Source organism: Tachysurus fulvidraco, chromosome 6 (assembly GCF_022655615.1).
Source record: "Tachysurus fulvidraco isolate hzauxx_2018 chromosome 6, HZAU_PFXX_2.0, whole genome shotgun sequence".
Taxonomy (NCBI): Eukaryota; Metazoa; Chordata; class Actinopteri; order Siluriformes; family Bagridae; genus Tachysurus; species Tachysurus fulvidraco.
Window position 1 is genome coordinate 12,223,410 of NC_062523.1, and position 24,810 is coordinate 12,248,219.

Below are 24,810 nucleotides of genomic sequence, written 5' to 3' on the forward strand. Positions count from 1 at the left end.
ACTTGGCCATTCCAAAAGGTTAAACTTCCTTTACTATTTCTTTGTCAACTTACAAGTATGCTTTGAGTTGTTGTCTTGCTTCATGACCCACTTGCATTTAACCTTCATTTGAAGGACTTTTGAATTCTGGATTTTACCCACAAATTAAACAATTCAATGCCAGGCTATCTGTCGGTCAATAATGGAAAGCTGACCTGGACCAGCATCAGCAAAGCAGCCAAACCTGTGATGCTGCTGTCACCATGCTTTACAGTTGGAATTGAAGTTGGGTTTCTTATCTTGGAATGTGCTGTCTGTTTTCCCAGACATAATGCTTTTTGTTAAAATGAGAAGACTTGATCTGTTCTAATTAATCTGTTTACAGAAGATTTCTCGAAAGGTTTCTGGCTTATTGACATAGATTCTAGCAGACTTCAGATGGGCAGCTGTTTTCTTTTCGGAGAGTAAAGGCTTCCTCCTTGCTATGATGTTTATGCTCTTGAAACATTGGAGGGCCTGCTAAACTCTCACCTCTGTTCGCTGTACCCTTATTGAAATACCTGACTTCTATTACTCCTCTTTAAAGAAACTCATATTTATTGATGTTTACATACTTTTTCCACTTTTTGGTTTTTAATGTTTATTGATTTTAATGCATAATTTTGGTTAATATGTACGTAAAGATGATAATGTTTTTGTGCAATCATTTAATTTGGATCTATTTCTCAAGTTTTAGGACTTAGATGAAGATCTAACATTTCAGTTCAAACTTTTGCAGAAATTCAGAAAATTGTAAAGGGTTCCAAGGAACTTCCTAGTAGCACTGTACTTTAAGGCAATGAATGAAGAAAATGGACACATAATAAACAACAGAATTTATAAGTCAATGTTTTAGACTTTTTAGGTTTACTCCTGTTGTTTCACTGCTGATAATGTAATACAACTCAATGTATTGTTTATAAGACACTTCACTGAAATAAATGTAGATTATGTAAAAAAGTTAATTTATTTTGAGTATTTACATAAGGTCACACAAGCTACAGTTTAACAACTGATATGAGGACAATTATTATCCTCTTAAGTGGCATTTAAAATTCATTTATTAAGCACAACATAACATTTACAGAGTACACACAGTATTTCTGGTCTATACAAAACGTATTTCTTGATTCAGCATTTTACACTTGGGTATAGTCTATTAAACTGTTTAGCCAACATGCACTGAACTGGTTTTATGGACATTTGTACATATGAAAGATGTATGAAGGTATATGATGTCTGACTTAACTCACAAGAGGTTTATAATATATACTGTATACACAAATAAGCTGGATCAGAGCTATAATGGCAAACAAGCCCTGGAGCATTCATGGGATAAGGTCCAATGTTCTTTTTTTATTCTTAACTTATATTGACTTTAATTATTCATTGATGGTTTGTTCTTAAATTCCAGCAGAGATGTATAAAACACCAGTATGTTCTCCTATAGTATGTGTTTTGTCACCTAAAGGCCAACACTGACACAGGTCGGACTGGTGAAAAAAACTCTTTTGAAAGTGAGATGATGGCAATGCCTAAGGTCTTTCTTGTTGTCTGTAAGTGAAACATGGATTTATACTGAAACAGCAGACTGCCAGAGTCACCATGTTTCATCTCTAGGACATAACTTGTACACTGACCTGCAGCAGGATGCTCTGAATGTGGAAAGATGCAAGAGCATGGCTGCCTGCAGGATGAACCCCCACAGTGGGTAGACAAAAATACTGGAGAAACAGGTTCATGGCTACTGGATCGACTGGATCCAGCTAATGACCGTTTGAACTGTACTGGAGTATCAATAATTTATACACATTTTTATTGTCATCTAACAGCATCCTAAGACAGCTGCCTGAATCTAGTGTTACAACCGAAGATCAAACACTGTAGTAAAGAATTAAGATGACCAAAAAGACATCTCTAGCATTCTCTATATGAAATTAGATGCTGGTAGTGAAGGTGATGAGGCTGCACTGGAAGAATAGGCGTTGTCTCTCAGTTTCTCTCGATGTTGTGGGACTTTCGGCGACCCTGGTGCCACAATGCTGTAGGAAGGTTCTGACAGCCCATGTACTCCTTCCTCATCTCAGCCTCTGAAAGAGGTGGTGTGGAGTTACAGGGAGCTCCAGACAGAGTTACGTTGAGCAGGCTGATCCCATCACCCACATGGGGCATTACAGCATTCTGGTAATGGACAAAAATCAATATGGGGAACCAAAACCATTAGTGTATTACATACATGACACCAGTGATTGGAGAAACAGACCATTTAACTTCAGTTTTTCCTGTACCTTACTGAGATGGTCGATGAGGCAGTGGGATGGGTGCAGAGACACCCAGTACTGAGCTGTGTTCATCCAGGGCAGATTGTTGAGCAGCACCACATTAAGGTGTTTAAGAGAGCCCTTTAGTCTCTTAGTGAGAACTCCGGTGTAGCTCTGCTCCACAAAGAGCAGCACTCGACTTGCCCTGCAGCCTGCAAGGTCAGCCAGCAGCTCACCTACAGCATAGCGCTCCTTTAGATCTGCCTAGTCATATGGGGGAAAAAGATCTTAGGAAAACAGCTTTAATTTGCTTGGACATTCTTGAACATGTTAAAACAAAAGAAACACTTGATACAACTAAGTTAGCTTAGTCATATTAACTAAGTATTAACATATTAACTAAGTCTCTAGAGAATTAGGAGATCAAATGGAAGGAGATCTGTAACTGTCTGATAAAGGGGCTATAACATTTGCCTACTAAATACTCTATATTGTTTATATAATCCATTTATGTATGTACTGAACATGATGGTGCTAGTAATATGTAAAGACTTGACTTTAATGTAAATGCTATTTGTAGAGCATCTATTCATTTGAAGGGGTTTTTAATCTGAAAGAAGCTATTTTTTTCATGTAGGCAGACAGTCCGGTGGTCCAGAGCCTGTGTGGTCCTCGTTTCTCAAGCCTCCCCCTTTGTCATTCCCATCCCTGTCTAGGGATCAGGTTGTTGCCTTTGTCCCTAGAGAGTCTGTGCCTATTGTTACAGAAGGAAGGGCTTTACCACACAGTCTGGACCCTTCTGTCTGCCCAGCTCAGAGCATATGGCTGGGATTACTGGCCACCTTTTGCAGCGGAACGTGGGATTTCACAGAGGTCAAACTAATGTACTTTAAAAAGGAATTATAATTAAATAGGTCCTTGCTTTCTTAAGAATTTGTTTTTAATAGATTAAAGAGTATTTTTAGTAATGATGATTGGGATATTGTGCTTTGAGTTCAGAATATAGCTGAATATTTCAGTCTTAAAGTAACTTTTTCTGACAGCATTATCTTATCTTTAAGCTACATGAACTGTGAAGAAGTCTGAGGCTCTCTATAAAAAAAGTGTGTTAAAGAAGTAAAGATCAGCCCATCTTCTTACAGAAAGTTTGCCTACTGTTTAATTACCCAAAGCTGTAGAACCAAAGCTAAATATGAGTGCATGGAGATAAGCTCTCAAACACCATACAGAAGAAAACATTCCAGTTTCTTCCTTTTGTAGTCAACAAAGGGAGCAAGGAGATGAGAGGAGACTCAGAAGCAGTATTTATCCCTCTTCTTTGACTAAACGCCTTCCTTGTTGTCTCTTTCATTAGGCTACAGGCACTTTGAAGTGGTGGGCCGTTCTGCTTTATTAAGGGGCACATTTAATTTATTAACAGGAAGATAAGAGATCACTCATGCATTCCAGTGTCTGTCTATTGATCTCCTGCTTGTGGAATTCTGTGTTGTAACACCATGTCACACAACACCAGTTATATGGCTATATAAAATAGAAGGCCGGGACATAAAACTGGATGAATAGAAAATGCATTCTCCTGAATTCTGAAGAAAAAAAAACAGCATACAAAGGTTGTGTAATATTGTGATAACTGCTTGCCTGATTTAATCCCTGACTGTAAAACAGAATATAATAACTAAAGAAACATCCAAGAGAAATCATGTAGTATCCATACATAAAATTGGATTATTAGGACTTTTATAACCCCTAGATTAAACTATTGCTCCATGTTGCTTGCTGGCTGCACTGCTGATCCTTTAAATAAGATCCAGCCGTTCACATTGCAGCAGCTAGGAAGTAAACGTCCACGCATATTATCCCAGTCTTATGACAGATACCATGGCTTACTATTAACTTCCAAACTGACCACACATTCCTGCTTAATGTCTCTTTAAAGCTCTTAATGGTTTACTTTTAGCATATTTTGCTGATCTCCTGAAGCAGAAGAGCCCATCCTAAACACAGTTCCCTCAGATCATCCAGACCCACTGTTAATCCCAACAATCACTCCCAGCTCATTCACTGATGAGGCTTTTTCTTGTCTGTCAGTTGAGCTTGTCACAGTATAAATTCAAACGTTAAGTGAAAGCTAGTAAAGTTTTACACACTCACAATGCCATTGTTGTTGCGGTCCCATAGCAGCATGGTTCCGTCGTTGCGGGTCGGGCTGTTCAGATACAGGACGAATGTGTCTGCACAGTGCTGCTTCCGACAGATGTAGGAGATGTGGTTCCTGATTAACTCCTTTTCTGTGGCTGGATACATTCCTTCTGCCTCTTTATCTACAATGAAAGGCATGTAGTCAATAAATGCCTGGATAAAATGAGTTTATTTTGATGTACCTTGTAGATTATGTAGATGTCACTCCCTAGTTAACTCCTAGTACAATCTGCCAGTTTATATCACCCCCTAGTTAAGTCATAGTACAATCTGCCAGTTTATATCACCCCCTAGTTAACTCCTAGTACAATCTGCCAGTTTATATCACCCCCTAGTTAACTCCTAGTACAATCTGCCAGTTTATATCACTCCCTAGTTAAGTCATAGTACAATCTGCCAGTTTATATCATCCTGTAGTTAACTCCTAGTACAATCTGCCAGTTTATATCATCCCCTAGTTAACTAGTACAATCTGTCAGTTTATATCACTCCCTAGTTAAGTCATAGTACAATCTGCCAGTTTATATCACCACCTAGATATAGAACTAGAACAATCTGACAGTTTATATCACCCCCTAGATATAGAACTAGAACAATCTGACAGTTTATATCAACCCCTAGATATAGAACTAGAACAATCTGACAGTTTATATCAACCCCTAGATATAGAACTAGAACAATCTGACCGTTTATATCATTTAGACCGCTTATACCGATTTTATTATTCGTTATTTCCTTTATCATTAATTATGTTTACCTTCTGCTCTGTGTTTATGTTCTGTAAAGCTGCTTTGAGACAATGTCTATTGTAAAAAGCGCTATACAAATAAACTTGAATTGAATTGAATTGAATTGAATTCTCTTCATATAGAACTAGAACAATTTGACAGTTTATATCACTCCCTAGATATTGAACTAGAACAATCTGACAGTTTATATCACTCTTGGTACAATCAGGCTTGGAGTTCTTACCTGCTACCTGTCCATTTCCAGCAAAGAATGTTTTAATGTGATCCTTATGAAACCCATTGTCTCTTAGCATCTGGTAGAAGAGCAGCAGATTCTGCTCATGGTGCTGATATGTGATCTGTTCCTGCCATCCACCTGATCAGAAAAACAGAGTAAGGAGCCTGGCGAAGGTTTATTACAGACAGTGAACCCACATGAGTCTACCAAATACTGTTGCTGCTAACTGATCACATTCTCCCACAATACTGATACTGCTGACCCTAAGCAAGGGTCTCACAAAGCTACTAATCATGAAATAAAAGGGATTTTCTTATTAACCTGAGAGCAGTACTGCATGGTCACAGGTCTGGTAGAGGCGACAGGAGTGATGTGTGGCGAGAGGCTGCTGGTGGCATCGACGGGTATTCTTATTGAACTCACAACTAGAAATGGGCATGCTTGGACTAGTGAGGGGCAAAGGCTGTGGGCATCTCGCAAACTCTGGATGATCTGTTAGAGTATCACAATTCAAGATTAATTTATTCATACAAGATTATTTAAAACCCTTAAGTATATGTATATTCCCTGGAAATTATTGGACTGTTCAAAGACAAAAAATATTTATTTCCTAATATACACAATTACAGCATTTATTTTGTGACTTCCTGCTAGACATTGGGGTGCCTTATATACAATTCATTAAGGATTAAGGAATAATATTAATCATTAAGGAATAATACATAATGTTTACATAATATGTAGTTTAAGCTTTCCATTTTTCAATATGCATTTCAAACAGATAGAATTTGGGTGGCTGCATCATATATTTTGGGATGATGATTTGTCTGAACTAGAGCCACGAGAAAAGCATTTAAACCTTTTCTCTATTCCAAGTTTTCTCTAAGATTGCACAGGTGTGAGACTTGCTACAAACTCATACCAGACACAAAGCATTTTAGCAAACAACTTTAGCCACTCAGGCATGTCCATGTTGGTCATTTACTCACCCACACAGCGGAGGCGCTGTGTTTGGTTGCTGTCCCTCACTCCCACCACTCGGGGCAGGAAGTGGATCTCACAGAGGCCACTGCTACGCTCTGCATGGCTTGCTCGGGACACCGAACCCTTCCGAATCTGTGTGCGGTCCATAGTACGGTCGCTGCGGCTCCTTCTCCGCTTCAGCTGGTTTTGACAGCGAGTCTTCAGGGCCAATGTCATACACTCTTCTCCTGTAAAAATTACAATCATTTTATTCAGCTTAATTCAATTCCATTTTTATAGGTCTAGATGTTGTCACAGAGCAGTTTAACAGAAATCCAGATGTAGATTTCTGTTTTGATTCTAAGTTGTGGAAAAACTCCCAGAGAGATCATGGTGATGAAACCTTGAGAGGATCCAGACTTTGACATGTGATTGTAAATACTCTTTCATAATTATTTCCTAAAGAGTCCTTACAGTACTATGTTTGTTGAATGATTTATTGTGAAGTGGTTCAAGGATATGAAGTAGCATGCATGCAAATGCAGATGTATTTTACATATGATGATGTTCCTTTCTGAAATTCAGGTCACATGATGTCTCATGACTTAAAAGGAAATGTATTTTCCTTTTCATCTTATGTTTACAATTCATTTTTGATAACTCTTAAATTTCGTTTGCCACAAGGAAATATTTTGCACATATTGCATTCACATGCTGTCTTCAGTTGTAGACTATTTTTTAGGAAATATTCAAGGAAATAATTCAGAACTACTGGACCTGAGCTAAGTACTACTATGCTAATAAATAGCTAAAAATAAACTCTTATAAATCTAATTTCAGCCCTGGCCACAAACAGATGTTTTGTTGACTTACTGATATGGCATCAACGCTGTATATGTTTTCACTTATTTTCTCTTCTCAATTTATAATCACATCTCAAAGAGACATGGGAGAATTTTTATTGTGCTCAAAACAAAGCGGTCATATTCCCTCTTCCCAATGCTTCAGATTACATGGTTAAGATTGAACAAATTTAAACCCAAAAATGTTTCCAGATTTAAGCTACAGTGAACGAGAAGTCAGACAGTTACGTTCCCTTATCCTGTTTTTTCCTCCTGATCATCTTTGACATGGTTAGTAATTAGAAATCTCCAGATTGTTTTTGTTTCCTGGACATCGCTAAAGAAAACTGGATTCTGTCTGTTATTATAACCAATAAAAATCAAATCACTAAGTCATCAGTTTTCAGTAATCTGCAAATTCCAGAGTTTGCAAATCTTTGCAGTCAAATATTTAAGGCAGAATTCATTCACACTCAGACATTATAGTTTGTAAGATTATTATTATTATTATTATTATTATTATTATTATTATTATTATTATTATTATTATTATTATTATAAGATTCTTGTCTCATTGCTGTTCCAGCCACAGAGACACAGAGCTAGTGCTATCCACACAGACGTATGCTGTTTATTTACACATACTCCAGGGGTAGAGGCACTCCATGCCTCGCCTGGGCAGCTGCATAATCACCTCATCCCTTTGATATACAGACTGTAAGGACATAATAAAGTCTGTGTAGTTTTAGCACAGCTTTTAAAATAGCTGAACAAATGATACTAAAAACACCAGTTAACAAATATTAGAGGGGAAATACAATATCACCTGTGGTAAAGGACAACCAGTACAACCATACTAAAAAATATTAAACGTTAATATACTAAACAAAGTCAATGTCTGGCATTGCCTTTAAAAAAAATTCAAGAGTTTTGGAGAACCTGCAACAGGTTCACTGAAGGCTTTTATGATCATATGTAGCTTTTTATTTATTTTAAGGGGCTTTTATTAATTTGTTTTCTTTGATTTATTTTTTAAATAAAAATAGTGTATTACCCAATGTTGCCTGCTTTATGACATACGTTTTTCTTTAAAGTTTTTTTTGTTGTAATAGTGTCTGAAATCTAATGTTTTACTGACCCAACAATGCAGAAGTCATTAACCAAATATCTTAAAACACATATTGAGACTACTACTACTACTACTACTACTACTACTACTACTACTACTACTAATAATAATAATAATAATAATAATTATTATTATTATTATTATTGTTATTGTTATTTATTATAATATTATAGGTGTACTAATGTTTAAATGACTAAAATATGTACAACTTAAAAAGTATCCCCTACACAATAAAGATTACTCACCTAAATAAATCCCTTCCATGTGGACACACTTTTTCTTGGCCACGTTAAAGTCCAAGTAGAAGAGCAGCACAGGATGACCGAAGCTCTCTCCGGGACTCGGGTCCAGCACGAGCACGGCGTCATGCGCGCTCACGTCGGTGAAGCGCTCCCTCTCCAGCCCGCGCTCAGCCGCAAGGACACCCGCGTTGTGACTCGCTTTTAAAGCGGGATGCGAGTCGGGCAGGATGGCGAGCACTTTACCAGCTCCGGACTCTGAAGTATACACCGCTATTCCGCTGGGATGGAGATGAGCGAGCTTGCGGCACTCGCTCTCCGGTAACGCAACCCTGCGGCACAGGTGCAGCTTGAGGTACTGCAGTCCGGCTCTAACCCAGCGCTCCAGCCGAGCCGCTTTCCCCTGCGCACCGCGCTCATTGCCCCACAGCAGCACCAACAGCAGGATCGAAACGCGCGCAGTGTCCAGGAACTTCATGTTTTCCTCCGGCCAAAGGGAATAATCACCTCCGTTCTTTAGATTAAAATATGGATCAACGGTTTAAAGGTTGCCAAAACAGATACGAGATCAAGTGGGAAAAATACAACTCTCCTTTAAGAAGAAGGACATCCAAGTGGATTGGAGCAGCAGCAGCAGCATCCAGTCTGAAAGTAAATGCAAGAGTAACTCCATCCCACAGGCGGAGGACATGCCGGTACAACAGGAGGAGGAGGAGGAGGAGGAGGGATGAAGAGGGGACCATGGCCATGCCATAATTTCAACTGACATGCGCAGTCCACATTAAAAAAATTATATTTATTAACTTTATTAATGGGTTTAATTAATACAGAGATGAAGGTTATGCATACATGTCAACTAATGGTGAAATTCGGTATAATATGTTAGCAGATCAAAGTCTAAAGCACATTTTTATTGCCAGTTATCCAACAAAAATGTCAATTCGACATTGTTTTCAGACATCAGTATGCTGTTTTAGACGAACAGATGAAGTGATAAGACAAACTGAATCCAGAAGGAGGCGCAATAACAACATTAAAGGGTAAATAATGATCATGTCATGATAAAGAAACTAAACATGTATGTATTTATTCCAGATGATATACTCCATACAACAATCAGCCATAACAATAAGATCACTAAGAGGTGAATAACATGGATAATCAGTTCATGTTCTAGAAAGAGGAAAAATGGGCAAGTGTAACAGTCTGTGTGACTTTGACAAGGGTCAAACTGTGATGGCTAGATGACTGCGTCGTGTCCAAAACTGCAGGGCCTGGGTTCATAAAGATTCTTACTGAAAGAGTATCTTAACCCTTAAAAGAACTCTTAAGGAAAAAAAGTATTAGGAATAGATAGGAGGAATTTTAAGAGGCTTTCAGAGTTTCTCAGACAGCACAGAAATTACAAATATATATCATTACATATATATAATTACATATAAATACCTATTTTATCTTATTAGACAACCAATAGACAATCAGTCTTCATAAGAATGTCACACCTAGTACCGGGTTTAGCCCTGCCTTCTCTCTAAGATAAATGTTTTTTGTATTTTCTTTGCTCTGAGTTAGGTCTTACTTAGAAATGTTTAAGCTAAGTTAGGAGCTCTCTGAGATCATTCTTTACGAATACGGGGCCTGGTCATGTGGCATTTTCATTTCAGGTCAAGAAGCATTTATTGTCATTTCAATCAGCTCAGAGTTAAGGTGTTGGACTATAGATCGGAAGGGTTCGAATCCCAGGTCCACCAAGCTGCCACTGCTGGGCCCCTGAGCAAGGCCCTTAACTCTCAATTGCTCAGGTGTATAAATTGTAAGTCACTCTGGATGTTTGTTAAATGACAGAAATTATGCAGTAAGAGGATTTTTGTAAACATATGTACACATAAAATCAGTGAATATCACGATAGCTTACAGTCTTGGTAGTAAAGTGGCAAAGTTTCCAGAGAAGGTTGTACACAGGTGTGTGTGCGCACCTGTGAGATAGAGAGAGAGAGAGAGAGAGAGAGAGAGAGAGAGAGAGAGAGAGAGAGAGAGAGAGAGGGGAGAGAGGAGAGAGAGAAATAAAGAAAGAGAGAGGAGAGAGAGAAATAAAGAAAGAGAGAGGAGAGAGAGAAATAAAGAAAGAGAGAGATAGAGAGAGAGAAAAGAAAGAAAAAAGAAAGAGAGAGAAAGAAAGAGAGAGAGAAAAGAAAGAAAAAAGAAAGAGAGAAACAAAAAGAGAGAGAGAAAAGAAAGAAAAAAGAAAGAGAGAAACAAAGAAAGAAAGAAAGAGAGAGAGAGAGAGAGAGAGAGAGAGAGAGAGAGAGAGAGAGAGAGAGAGAGAATTCACATTGTGCTGCAGAGTTACTATGGGTTGCTAAGATACAGGCAGACGCTCGCGTAGACAAAAAAACTAGCGCGGTTTTTTTTTTCTTTCTGTTTTTTTAAATGAAGGAGAAAAGCTACTCTTTAGACGGCTGGTTCACATCACAACTAAAGCTACTGCTCCGAAATGTAGGGCATAAAATCCGCTTGACATTCTGCACAGGTAAGAAAAGGCGGGTAAACACGGTCGGTGTAGAAAGGAGCTCCTCTTTAGTATTAGACAATATTACTCAGCACAATCTAGCTACATTAGCTAGCTTCGCTATAACGGCCTGGTGTCGTTAGTCCGCTAGCGTGTTAGATACCTGTGTAGTTAGTGTACTTAGTGTTTCCGTGTTTACTACATAGATTCTCATGATAATACGTGTTCGTGTTATGAACGTTCTTCGTGCTTTAATGGCTCATTTTTCGCCCAGAACCATGAATTAGCACGTCTGCTAACTGGCGTCACAGACATAAGGGCGCGTCCCAAACCGATACTTTATATAGTGTGCGGTTTGAGACGCAGCCTTAGTGAAATAAAATAATAGCTCAGCCAGATGATTGGTGTTCATACGTTCTACAAATGATGAAGCACAAAATGTCATCCTTTTGAACATGTATTGCACTACATAGCGTTTAGAAATTATTATTCCACATCACGAGTAGTGCACATACACGGGGATTAGTAGCAGATTCGGATCAGGCCACTGCTCGCTTAGTTCCGCGCTTGCGCAGTGTAAACCGGGCCCTGGGAAGAGCAGCTATTGATTTGTGGTCCATGTGCGCTCTGGTTAACTCACATGGCTGAACTGGTCTATGGCCGATAAACTGCTGACTCAAGCCGGGTGGGCAACGAGTAGAGCTGAAATCTCTTCAGAAATGGTAAATATGAGCAAGTATGTTAAAATCAGCTTAGTTATTCGATCGTGTAGCATCGACAGTAATCTAGTAATCCAGTATCTAATTTTTACGTTTTGTACCCCCCCCCCCGCACACGCACACGCACACGCACACGCACAGACTCTCTCTCTCTCTCTCACCCACACATTCACTCTCTCTCTCTCACCCACACATTCACTCTCTCTCTCTCACCCACACATTCACTCTCTCTCTCACACACACACAACAAACACCGCTCTCTCTCACATCTCCACCTCTCTCTCTCTCTCTCACAGCACACACACACACTACACTCCTCCTCTCTCACACACACACACTCTCTCTCTCTCTCTCTCACAAACACACACACTCTCTCTTTCTCTCTCTCACAAGCCACACTCTCTCTCTCTCTCATCTCTCTCACAATCTCTAGTCTATCACAACAACACTATCTCTCTCACACACACATCTCTCTCTCCTCTCTCTCCTCTCTCTCACACTAACACACACATCTCTCTCTCGCTCACCGACCCACACACACTCTCTCTCTCTCTCCTCTCACACACACCTCTCTCTCTCACACAACACAATACTCTCTCTCTCTCACACACACACATCATCACTCTCTCTCTTCTCTCACACACAACACACACACTCTCTCTCTCTCTCTCTCTCTCTCTCTCTCCTCACCACACACACTTCTCTCTCTCTCTCTCACCACACTCTCCTCTCACACACACCACTCTCTTCTCTCTCACACACCCAACCTCTCTCTCTCTCTCACACACACACTCTCTTCTCTCTCTCTCTCACACACACTCTCTCTCTCTCACACACACACTCCCTCTCTCTCCTCTACACACACAACACACACTCATCTCTCTCTCACACACACTCTCTATCTCTCTCACACACACTCTCTTTCTTACACACACACACTCTCTCTCTCTCACACACACCTCTCTCTCTCTCTCTCACACACTCCACTCTCTCTCTCTATCTCTCTCTCTCTCTCTCACACACACTCACTCTCTCATCTATATAAAAAACAACTATCTCGATATAGATGATATATATCCTATCTCTCTATAAAAACACAATATCTATATATATCTATATCAAACAACACACACACACACTCTCTATCAAACATCTCTCTATAATAAAAAACACTACTCTCGATATCACACACACTCTCTCTCTCTCACACACACTCTCTCTCTCTCTCTCTCACACACACACACTCTCTCTCTCTCACACACACACACTCTCTCTCTCTCACACACACACACACTCTCTCTCTCACACACACACACACTCTCTCTCTCACACACACACACTCTCTCTCTCACACACACACTCTCTCTCACACACACACACACTCTCTCTCTCACACACACACACACTCTCTCTCTCTCTCTCTCTCTCTCTCACACACACACTCTCTCTCACTCACACACTCTTTCTCTCTTTCTCTCCCTCACACACACACACGCACGCACTCACATACATACACACACTCTCTCACACACACACACACGAAAAATAAATCCCCAGAAGTGTAATAGCTGTAGTCAATTCACAAGGGTTAAGATGTAAACATCACACATTATAGTGGCTTCATTATTCTAATCATACAACTAAACACACCTTATTGTAACACAGTAGTTTTATTCTAAGGCTGCACAATCAGTGGGAACTTGGATGTGTTCGTTTATCTCTCCTCTTCTTCTTTTAACAGTGTCTACATTTGATTGTTCTGTGCTGTGTACTTTTTTAGTTATTTAAATTTTGTTTTTTTGTTTGTTTGTTTGAGTTTATAAAAAGAAAAGTTAAGGTAATCATTTTATTTTAAAACCCATAAACAAAAATGTAAATAAGTGGCTTTGTGATAAACCTATGGACACTATGGATCTATGATGGATCAAAATAACTAATTTTATAATGGATCAGACATATTGATTGCTCTTTATGGGTAGTGTTGACTAGGAACTTCAATGGGCCATTTTGCAGTAATTTCTTAGACTTTCTACTTTATAATGGATTTGGCTTAGTGCATTTTAGTGTTTAGCTGTAATTCTCATAATTATTGTGAATTGTTGTGTATTCGTAAACGGACCCTCAGTCAATGCTTGGATTTAGGGATTTGTGATAATGGAATGGAGATTATAGGAAAAAGCTTTCTTTATACTGGGTAAAAACACGGGGTATAAGAGAATCATCTTATCCAGTCTGATTTGACATGATAGTAATTTTATCTGTGGTTGTGATTATTTTCTAGAATGTATTATATAAAATATTATAGTTTTTTTATTTCTACACATAAGAACATGCAGTCCACAAAAAATTGATGCGGAAATCCCAGATATGCTCCAGTAGGAAAACCTCATGTACGCTTAATTAAAATGATAAAATTATATTTCCATAGAATCTCTTGTGTTCTAAAGTGTTCGAGTCAACTTTAGATAAAAAAAAAATGTGTAAATGTTTGTTTTTTTGTTTGTACTAAAATTTAGATGAATAAATAAGACAATGCATTTTGCTCACATGTTTCAAACTGGGCTTTAAGACTTTGTCAAAAATGATGTATAAACGCAATATGCTAATTGCTTTGGGATTTAACTTCTTCTTTTCCTTAGTTTTAGGTATGGTGAGTCACCACTTACAGTTATTAAAGTCCATGCCAGGAGAGAGTACAATGGCACTTCATGGCTTCCATTGGCGCTGAGGACTTCAGAAAGGGGGCATCACAGCCAACCCTGAGTGTCCAAGCAAAACCTGCAAAAATCAGCACTCGTGCATCTTCTGCTCCTGCTGAAAGTAAATGGCATCAACCTTCATCCTTTGGTGACTCCTTACCTCGGCCTCATGTAAAAGTGCCGTATGAGCGCCCCCATAATTTCTCAGGGATATCTTCACAGCGTGCCTCTCCATCAGTGCCTGCGGGGGTTGTACGTGCCAAAAGCACAGGTGCTCGTCCTTCTAGCAGCAGTAGTAGGGATACAAGAGCACGTGGTGCTGTGTCAAAGAGCTCAGTAAATATTGGTGGTTCTTCAGTTCTATGTCAAAGCACTTATCCTCTGGAGCCAGTTATTCACGCTCACCAGTCACACAGGCACCTGAGCCCTCTCAGGTTAAGGTCCAGACTTTTAGGAAAAAGAGCTTTTGTACCTCCACTCTCAATTTATCCTCCTTGTCCTTCACCACCCAAGACATCCTCTCACAAAGTATCTGTGATAGTTGAGAAAACTATGCCTGCAAATCAGTCTTACCCGTGGTCTAGAGGTAAGCTCAGAAGCAACAGCAATGGGGTTATACGGTCCTCCACTGCCAAGGTGCCAATAATTCCCAGGCTAGAGACAAAACATTTGAAAAAGTCCAGTGCTTTGGTTTCTGCTAAAGCAGACACCCTAAAAAATAGCCAAACAGTAGTGCCTTTAGAGGATAAATACACAGTTGTGCCTCCAAACCATATTTCAGACTTCTCTGAGTATGACAAGCTTGTGGCTGAGGATGCTAAAGAGAATGAGCATATAGTGGAATGCTGTGTGGGGCATGGAGCCAGTGAAGCACCTCAAAGAATGAGGAAGGTCAGCTCTGAGGTAGAGTTCACATCAGCTGTACGAAAGCTCACTAAAAACATATCACGTGTGAACAACGGGACACTAAATGGTCTGAGTGGATCACTGACGGCCAACTTCGATTCTCAGAGTAACAGGAGAGAAGTAAGGACTGATGCCAATTCCGCAACACAAGCCTCTACAGTTTGCCTTATTAATGGGAGTGAAGAGTATTACATGGACACACATCCTTCCGATGCCCTTTGCCTAGATGAAAATTCTCCTAGTGACCGAATGAATCAGGACAGTACATGTGCCATTTCAGAGGACATTGTGTGCATGATGGACTCTCCTCAGTCTCCCACTGTTTACTCAGTAATGAACCAGATCTCTGCCATACATCTTACAAAGGACTGCTGTCGTCACACTTCAGATGAGGACCCAAGTCAGTGCCCTTTGACTGTTGATGATGGTCTACCTGATGTCATGGGGTGAGTATGAGCAGATCCTCCATATTTAGCTTGTGGTGTGTGTGTGTGTGTGTGTGTGTATTTGTTTGTGTGTGTGTATACAGGGTTTTTCCTAAATTGAAACTTTTTGGCGGCCTCCAAAACAATTTTTTGTCCCGCCAAAGCCTTATTTGATCTGTAATTGGGTTTTGTGAGTGAAGCGGGCTACTGACGGAGTGACCGAGAGAACGAGCACAGCGCCACCCCGCACGGACACTCTTCGTCTTCAGCTCTGTCTTTGCTCTCTCACCGGCATCAAAATCAACTGATCCTAAAAGTCGGAAGACCGAATCCATGTTTCATGTGGTGCATTCGGAGAATATTTTTGCTGAATTACCGCTGGGTGTGAATTGCGGTCAAAAAAGTTGCCTTATCTTCTCTTACTTGTGACAAGCATTCCACACATGTGGCTGACATAACTTTAAATAAATGCAAAAAAGTGTGTGTTGACACATCTTTCGCGATGTCCTAACAGCCAGGATTCCCACACAACACGCCCGCTAAAGTCAGATTCGCGACCTAATGACTCCTTTGAGCCGATTCATTATAATGAATGGTTAAAGAAATTGGCCTGTCCGTCAGTGTCTGAATCGGTGTATAACAAGTCATTACTTCTTAGAACATACACATCTGAAATGAGAAAGTGTGCTTACCCCATTTAGTAAGAGTGTTTAGTAAAATTTAGCCTTAATAATACACAGTATGTATAGGCCTATGACAATGTGTATTACTGTAAATCACCTATAAAATCATTTAGTTTAAAGTTAGACTGGAGTGAGATGAAACTAGATCAAAGCACAATGCAAGCTGTTGCTAGCGAGCTGCTAATTTTATAACATTTTGTATGGTACAAAAATTACACTATTACACCTTTTTAACGCTACGTTTTTAATGCTACTTTTTAATTGATATGATTATACTAAAATGAAAAAGGACCAACATTTAGACGTATGCTGCAAGGTGGCTGTGGATGGGCCCCATCAGGATGAAATCTAATACAGAGATCTTGTAAAAAAGTTCTACAGTGTTAATAAAAAGAGACAAGTTAAATGTTCATCTGCAGGCTGTAATATTTGTAAATAGATAAATTGTGGAACCTTTGACTTTGGTATCGATGATGTTTACATGTAAAATAAGTAATTGCTTTCTTTTACTATCTAGCCTGACAGTGATCATTTCTTCATGAAATAATAGGATAAGAAAAAATCACAAACTGTTTCTTTGTATTTATTTTAAATTTAACATTTACTGTCAATGTCAGGCTTGTGGATCATGTGGGTACTAGGGTACTCTTTGCTGTGTGTGGATGACCATGTCGATCAGCCACCACCGAAGACCAGTTTTGACCTAGGAAAAACCCTGGTGTGTGTGTGTGTGTGTGTGTTATATATAAACGGGTAATGTTTCTGCATTGCTTTAGTGTGCGTTGAGAACCGGTGTGCTCTATCTGGTTGTATAGCTCTATCTTTGATAAAGAATTGAATGACCTCAGTGTGAATAGCCAACTTTGCCGTCGTTTTTAAATGCCTCCGATTGCCAGATGTTTTTTGCTGGATAAACTTTTTTGTTTTTTTTAAATTTTGCTTAGGTCTTCAATTGACCTAAGCCCAAATGTATCTTCATCTTCACTATATGGCCAAAGGTTTGTGGACACCTGAACATCACACCCTTATTTGGGTCTTCACCAAACTGTTCCCACAAAATTATGTAAGACATTTATGTATAACATTACAATATCTATTCAGTGGAAATCGGGACTTTCAGAAGGCGTATGTGATGGTCAGGTGTCTGTAGAATTTTGCCCATTTGTATATTGAATAATAGAAATTCTATGGCTGCCTTGAGCCCTGTCGATAATTTACTGGAAAATCTACCAAGTTTTTTCTTAGTCAGTTAGTGTGTCAACCATCCTAAGATTTTTACTCTGGTTTGTAATTCTATATCAGTGTTCTATTTTATTTTATTTATTTGTTTATTTTATGAAGCTATACAAATTTTTCATTTATACCTTTTTAAAACATGTTGATTGTTGTCTAAGCATTTTAATATTACTAAACATGAATTGACCTACTTTATTTAAAATAAAAGAAAAAAGTAACAATCGTCTTATTGTGTCTCAGTCAGGTGAATGTTGGTGTGTTGCGGGACGTTGATTCAGATGAGTTTGCAGATGAGTTGGAGAATGTCTGCAGTGACGATGGTAACTGTCCTTTTGCCAACCCTCCATTTTCTCCTACCCCAAACCATATTGTGTAGTACAGGTTGAACATTTACAGCATTTGGCAAGGCACTCTTATCCAGAGTGACTTTCTCATTTATAAACTTAGCAGCTGAGGGATAAGTGATGTGTGCATTCTTATAAGAAGACCAAATTTTAACCACTGACTAGCACTGCTCACACACTTTTGTATTTATTTACCTTTCCATTGATTGTTGTGATTGTGTTTGGCTTTGTTCACCCATGACTCCAATGTGTATTTTTTGCTATGTAACCTTCAGGTTAAAATGTAAACATCATTTTACATGTTTGTATTAATGTTTTTTCTGCAGATGGATCAGAATCCGATGCCTCTTTAGCACCCTCTAAGGCATCCTCATCATCAAAGTAATTTTTTTGTTTACTATATAAAATTTTATTGGTAGACGTTTTTGCATTGCATTAACCAATGGCAAAAAAAAGCTGTGAATACATACTCGCTCATATTCTAATCACTGCATGGGTCTCTCACCTGACCTTCTTATGGTGATGGCAAACACAGAGAAGTTTCTCTATTTTGTTAGTAGTGTTCTGGTGGGTGCTGTGGAGAATAAGCTGAAAAGCACGTGTCAGTAGAAAAATTGCCCAATTGTGAATTGGTGCTAATTTGAGTGTGGCAGTGTGTTGTCAGACCTTGCAGGCTGCTCTCAGTAGGTTACACCCCAGCTAATGCTTTTAATTTTTTTATAGGCAGACAATTTTTATGTTTTTATTTTACTGAACATAAATGCTTATGTTGTGGAGGACCTGAAACCTGAAGCTATTCTGTTCGTGCTAATCATCTTTGTAGAACTTGAACTCCTTGTAAACAAATGGCTAGGTGGTTTTAGACAGACATTTCAGACTTATGAGAAATGATTTAAATTTTAAGGCTGGAAGTTTTCAAGCTTGTGGATGGATGGATGTTAATTAAAAAAAAAAAGGCAAAAAATAATCTGTTCTTTTAGTGCTAGATAGTGGATTGTTGTTTGAAAGCTGGTTGCAAAGTATTCACATTTTATGTCTGAATTTTTTATGTCTGGTGTTTATTTTTTTCATTAGATTTTTTTGACCATGTTAAAATACATGTTGTGTTTCTAATTTGATATTATATAACACTGTGTCTTAACCATTTGCCCTTGTACTTAATCAGGTTTGATGTTGCACTCTGTTTCTTTATATGTATGGAAATCTGTCTGTATTTTAGTATTGATGAGCCCATGAGGGGTGAGTTGGAGGATGCTCAGGAGGTGAAGCCAGCACTGGTTCCCAGCCTGTTCCCCTTTAGGCCCCCTACATTATACTTCAGTAGAGCCAATGAAACAGGTCAGTACACACATTACTTGAACACTAATTTTAATTTTTCAGTATTATGGTATTGTCACAGATTAGAAATATATCTTCTTGTTTATTTTAACAACTGTCATGGCTATATTTAAGGATTAAAAACCGTTGTAAATACAGTGTATTGCTGTACAAAATAAGATGATGAAAGCAATTAAACTTGTTTGAAATTTAAATAAAAAATGCTTTGTATTTTAAAAAATATTTGGTAAATTCTTCTGTACTTTGTGTTGGTGTTTACAGTGGAACTGCTTCCTCTTGAGCAGAGAAGTCTTCTGAAATGGAAAATAAGTAGTGTCACTCCTAACATTGTCAGGCAGACAATCACTAGATCCCATTTCAAAGTTACCAAGAGTAAGTCATTTTATTCTCATGTATTGATAGTTTTCTAAAAGTTATAAAAATGTGTTGTGTTGTATCATTATACTCATGTTAAATTGCTAATTACATGCTAGTCACTTAAAAATTCACTTTCACTTAAAAAAAAATTCACTTAAAAATTTGTCAGCATAGAAGTTTTACAAAAAGGGTTTTTGTTTCAGAGAGTCATGACTGGCTCGGCTGCTGGGGTCATCATATGAAGTCAGCTGGGTTCAATGCCATACGAGAGTACCAGAAGGTCAGAGGCCAACATTGGCATCACTGACATCAGTTGCAAACCATGTTAATGATTCGTATAAGCTGTATTTATGGATGCACAGTAAAGATCTAACCATCAGTTAAAAGGTTTAACCATATTGCAGTACACACAAAAATGGGACAATGGCAGAAAAATGTTTAAGAAATGATGTCAGCTTTCATTCAGGATGAAAATATATTGGAGTCATATAGGAAGTTTAATTTAAATACCATTTAAAACATTTAGTTAATGAGGTGGACTTTTGTTATTTCAGTCCAAATTAAATGCTGAGGTTTTGTACATGGATAAATCAACAGAAGGATCACAGTGCATTTGCATACAGATTACTGTCTAGCCATGTTCATTATTAACTCTAGTTATTGATTTTTCACAATTATTTTATTTCTGTTTTGCAGCTGAATCATTTTCCAGGTTCCTTTCAGATTGGACGGAAAGACCGCCTGTGGCGGAACCTGTCCAAGATGCAGACACGGTTTGGCAAGCGTGAGTTTGGCTTTTTCCCACGTTCATTTGTGCTCCCACATGACATGAAACTGCTGAAGAAGGCATGGGAGGATGGAGGGAGTCGGCAAAAATGGATCATCAAACCGGTACTGCTTGGATTCGTAGTCATTATTAAACTGTTTTAAAATAAAATATCCAAAGGTGCATTATGTTTACTGTTTTTACAGCCTGCTTCAGCCCGGGGAATTGGTATTCAGGTTATTCACAAGTGGAGTCAAATACCACGCAAGAGACCTCTCCTTGTACAGAGGTGAGCTTTTAAACCTCATATAGCTATCTGACCGCATGATTTATTTTTTTTTTGGTTTGGAATTAATCTAAAAATGAGGACATATTTCAGGTCTTGATATTTGATTTGTACTTTACTGAGTCACCTCTCTGATTTTCATAGATACCTTCACAAGCCCTACCTCATTAGTGGGAATAAATTTGATCTGCGTATCTATGTATACGTGACCTCTTATGACCCACTCCGTGTTTACATCTTTAATGACGGACTTGTCCGCTTCGCAAGCTGCAAGTAAGCCAATTAAAGATTATGTGCAGAAATCTGTTTTACAAAATAATAAGTAGCCTCTTTTGTAGTGTGGTATACACTGTTTTTTTTTCTGATAACTATTTATTTTTCAATGTTTTTGCTACAGATATTCCTCTTCAATGAAAAGCCTTGACAACAAATTCATGCACTTGACAAACTACAGTGTGAACAAGAAGAACTCTGAGTATCAGGCCAACAGTGATGACAAGGCCTGCCAGGGCCATAAATGGTAAATCAAAATGGTCATTTTTTTGTCACATTGTTTAGCATCAGATTTCAGGCTTTCTGTGCAAACAACAGTTTATCTCTATCCATAGCTTGACATTAGCTACAGTGGTGGTCACAAATAAAAGTTTAAATTATGTTGCCTGCAGGGCACTGAAGGCACTATGGCAATATCTGGACTCGAAAGGAATCATCACCTCTCTTATCTGGGAGAAGATTAAGGATATGGTCATTAAAACCATCATTGCGTAAGTTTGTTTAGTATCACACAAGTTCTTGTAGATCTTTGAACCTATAACATTCAACCTATAAGCCAGTGTCATTACCAGCCTCAGTTATGTCTGCCAGAGGACCATGTGGCCATGACACCTGTTGTAATGGGGGATACATTTTTTCAGCTAGTATTTTTCTAATCCTAATGTAAAGACTCCTAGTAGCAGGTGCCTCATTAGTATTTAATCACACAGATTATAAAATTTTCCAAAGTGAGACTCAGCAGTTCTTGCAAAGCCCCTGTATCTTTTTTTAGACCCTGTTATTCTTGAAGAATGCTCACAAGGGCTTTCATGCAAAATATAAGATTGATTTGAAGAAAAAGCAGCCTTTGTCACATATACAGTTATGTGAAAAAATTAGAACACCCCATTAAATATTCAGACGTTATGAAACTTCAGCATGTCAATTTCTGATCTTGTTTTAATTTGTGCCTGTAAATAAAAGTAATGTAATTGCATGTAAACAATAAAAAATCACTTTATTAAACAATAGAAATCAAGAAAAATGTGTGTTTGATCTGAGGAAGAAATTACTACACTCTTTGCCCTAATAGCTAGTGTTTACCCCTTTTGCTGAAATGACCTCAATGAGACGTTTCTTGTAGCCATCTACCAGTTTCTGACATCGACTTGAAGAAAGTTTCCCCACTCCTTAAATCACCCCACTGGATCTCAGTAGGATTTAGATCTGGGCTTTGACTTCACCAGTCCAGAATTCTCAGTTTTTACTTTACAGCGAGTCCTTGGTTTATTTACTGGAATGTTTTTGTCATGCTTTAAGGTCCAGTTCTTCTTCAGATTCAATGTTTTGACAGATCTCTCATGTCTCACATGTTCCTCATGCACCTTCTGATACAATGTAGATTTCATAGTGGATTCTATGATGGTGAGCTGACCAGGTCCTGCTGCAGCAAAGCGTCTCCAATCCATAACACTTCTACCTCCATGTTTCACAGTTGATATGAGATTCTTTTTCTGAAATGCTGTATTTGGTTTACACCAAACATGTCCTCTGTTATGGTGTCCAAATAATATCATTTTTGACTCATCTGTCCAAAGCACATTATTCCAGAAGTCTTGGCTTTTGGCAAACTCGTCTTGTTTTTTAGACAGCAAAGTTTCCTTCTTGCAAACCCCCCAGTTCAGTCTCTTTCTGATTGTAGGTTGTAGTAAGAGCTTGCTGTAGGTCCCGTGATGATATTTTAAGGTTTTTGGAGACTTCTTTAAGCATCTTCCAGTCGGCTCTTGGGGTGAATTTGCTTGAAAGGCCTGATCTGACCATGCTGCCAGTTGTTTTAAATGTTCTCCAGTTGCAAATGATTTCCGGACAGTGGAAGGGCTGATTTACAAATTATTTTTAGATCTTTTTATATCCCTTACCAGAATCATAAGCGTCTTTCTGAAGGCCTCAGAGAGCTCTTTGGATCTCACCATGATGATACCTCTCACTTCAACAATTAAGAGCAAACCAAACTAAATATCTGAGGTTTAAATATGACAAGCCTCCATCAAAATGCTCTGTAACAATGTTCTAATAATTTGTACCTGATTTGATACACCTGTAGGCAATTTGATCCATTTTAAGTACAAATGTGGGGGTGTCCTTACTTTTTACTCAATAAATTAGATTTTTAAATAACTTTTTACAGATCATTCTAAAAAGACTTCTTTGGTTTTATTTGTTTGTTTATATTACTAGAGTCTTTCAATATTGTCAAAACAAAACACAGGCTTTCACGGGGTGTTAGTGCACATTTGTTTCTTCATATATCTGAGCCTGTTAAGTTTTAATGATTCTCATGACGACACTACTGTACAGTTGTTTTTGTTATTTATTTATTTTTTTAAAATAAATTGTATTTTTTTTCTTCATATTCTTTAGGTCCGATCCATATGTAAACAAATTAGTAAAGAAAAATGTGCGTTCCCCATACAGCTGTCATGAGTTGTTTGGGTTTGATATCATGCTGGATGAAAACCTGAAGCCATGGGTTCTCGAAGTCAACATCTCTCCCAGGTACCTATCAGCTAAACACTCTGATACATCCATTTCTGATACATTGCTACATACAGTCATGTATGTCTATGCCTTGTGTTTTATATACACTATTTTGTTTTAACTAAATGTTTTATGCTACATGTTTTGTAAAGGATATAGACATGCAATGAGAAATTGTTCAGTAGATTATATCCATCTGTATTCCTGTACAGCTTACACTCCAACAGCCCGCTGGATGTTAGTATTAAGGGCCAAATGATCCGTGATGTGCTGAATTTAGCTGGTTTTGTCTTGCCTAAGAAAGAAGACATTATCAGCTCCAGCAGCAGTGGCAGCAGCTCCTCCAGCAGGTCAGAATCCACAAAGATTAATATATGCGATTGCATTGATTTTTATTATTTTTTTTAAACGTTAATTTTTATTCAATCTTCATAATGTTCATCTTTTATTTCATTACATATGAGTGGCAGATATTTTGTGTTTACAGAAATATAGAGATCAGAAATAATCACACTCTCTTTTAATAACAAACAATGATGTATAAATATAATGTATAATAATTACCACTGCTGCCAGCATCACTGCGAGGCACTGCTACAACAGAAAAACAGAGGAATTGGTTAGTATTTGTGTACTGTTCAGGAATAACGGTGAAGTGTGCTTGCCACTGTTTTCAGTTTGTATGAAGCAGCACAAGAGCAACCAAGATCAGACCTGTACCCTGATGAGAAACTGAAAAGAGCTTTCTATCTCACCCAGAAGTTTGAAGACCAAGTATGCGCAATTTTTATCGTTTTTTTTTTTTTTTTAATTCATCACTGTATTGTTTGTAGCCACCTCCCAATGTCTGCTGATGAGATGTTTGTGTTATGAAATATTCTGTTGTGCTGTTTGCAGGATTTCTGTTCAACAATTTTGGAAGTGTTAACCCCTGATGATGTGCGTGTTCTGGCTGAGAGTGAGGATGAGATGAGTCGTCTGGGAGACTTTGAACGCGTCTTTCCTTCCCCTGCCTCCTTCCGTTACCTTCGTTTCTTTGAGCATCCTCGCTACCTCAATATCCTCCTTAACCATTGGGAACAGAAATACTATCTAAACCGAAGAGAAGGTGTGTGTGTGGGGGTGTTGACTCCTG

At 38.4% G+C, this 24,810-nt stretch overlaps 2 protein-coding genes across 3 annotated transcripts in view; one reads left to right on the forward strand and one right to left on the reverse strand.

Annotated features, from left to right (window-relative positions):
• Positions 1-1,817: 1,817 nt before the first annotated feature.
• Positions 1,818-9,336, reverse strand: si:ch211-67e16.11. Its single transcript, XM_027164537.2, has 7 exons — positions 8,624-9,336; positions 6,434-6,655; positions 5,766-5,936; positions 5,451-5,582; positions 4,431-4,600; positions 2,307-2,543; positions 1,818-2,199 (listed from the first exon to the last, which is right to left on the reverse strand). Exons 1-7 carry the CDS (start codon positions 9,093-9,095, stop codon positions 2,011-2,013), a joined length of 1,593 nt encoding a protein of 530 aa, XP_027020338.2. The 5' UTR covers positions 9,096-9,336; the 3' UTR covers positions 1,818-2,010.
• Positions 9,337-10,979: 1,643 nt separating this feature from the next.
• Positions 10,980-24,810, forward strand: part of ttll4 (tubulin tyrosine ligase-like family, member 4) — a 15,099-nt gene continuing 1,268 nt past the window's right edge. Inside the window, exons 1-16 of one of the 2 annotated variants that reach the window (XM_027164120.2) lie at positions 10,980-11,147; positions 14,485-15,896; positions 18,035-18,114; positions 18,465-18,519; positions 19,358-19,476; positions 19,738-19,848; positions 20,037-20,113; positions 20,530-20,724; positions 20,806-20,888; positions 21,030-21,158; positions 21,283-21,405; positions 21,551-21,649; positions 23,559-23,693; positions 23,888-24,025; positions 24,353-24,449; positions 24,573-24,783. In XM_027164120.2, the coding sequence (XP_027019921.2) occupies positions 14,554-15,896; positions 18,035-18,114; positions 18,465-18,519; positions 19,358-19,476; positions 19,738-19,848; positions 20,037-20,113; positions 20,530-20,724; positions 20,806-20,888; positions 21,030-21,158; positions 21,283-21,405; positions 21,551-21,649; positions 23,559-23,693; positions 23,888-24,025; positions 24,353-24,449; positions 24,573-24,783 (2,995 nt within the window). In that variant the 5' untranslated portion in view covers positions 10,980-11,147; positions 14,485-14,553. Of the gene's footprint in view, positions 11,148-11,230; positions 11,849-14,484; positions 15,897-18,034; positions 18,115-18,464; positions 18,520-19,357; positions 19,477-19,737; positions 19,849-20,036; positions 20,114-20,529; positions 20,725-20,805; positions 20,889-21,029; positions 21,159-21,282; positions 21,406-21,550; positions 21,650-23,558; positions 23,694-23,887; positions 24,026-24,352; positions 24,450-24,572; positions 24,784-24,810 lie in introns of those variants that run through there. The other variant, XM_027164119.2, reaches the window with a different exon arrangement.

Excerpts from the sequence above, each read along its gene's own strand:
- si:ch211-67e16.11 (XM_027164537.2), bottom strand. The coding sequence starts at position 9,095 with ATGAAGTTCCTGGACACTGCGCGCGTTTCGATCCTGCTGTTGGTGCTG. Across the intron at positions 5,937-6,433 it reads ACAGCGCCTCCGCTGTGTGG|ATCATCCAGAGTTTGCGAGA; the intron begins GTGAGTAAATGA and ends ATACTCTAACAG. Across the intron at positions 2,200-2,306 it reads TCATCGACCATCTCAGTAAG|AATGCTGTAATGCCCCATGT; the intron begins GTACAGGAAAAA and ends GTCCATTACCAG.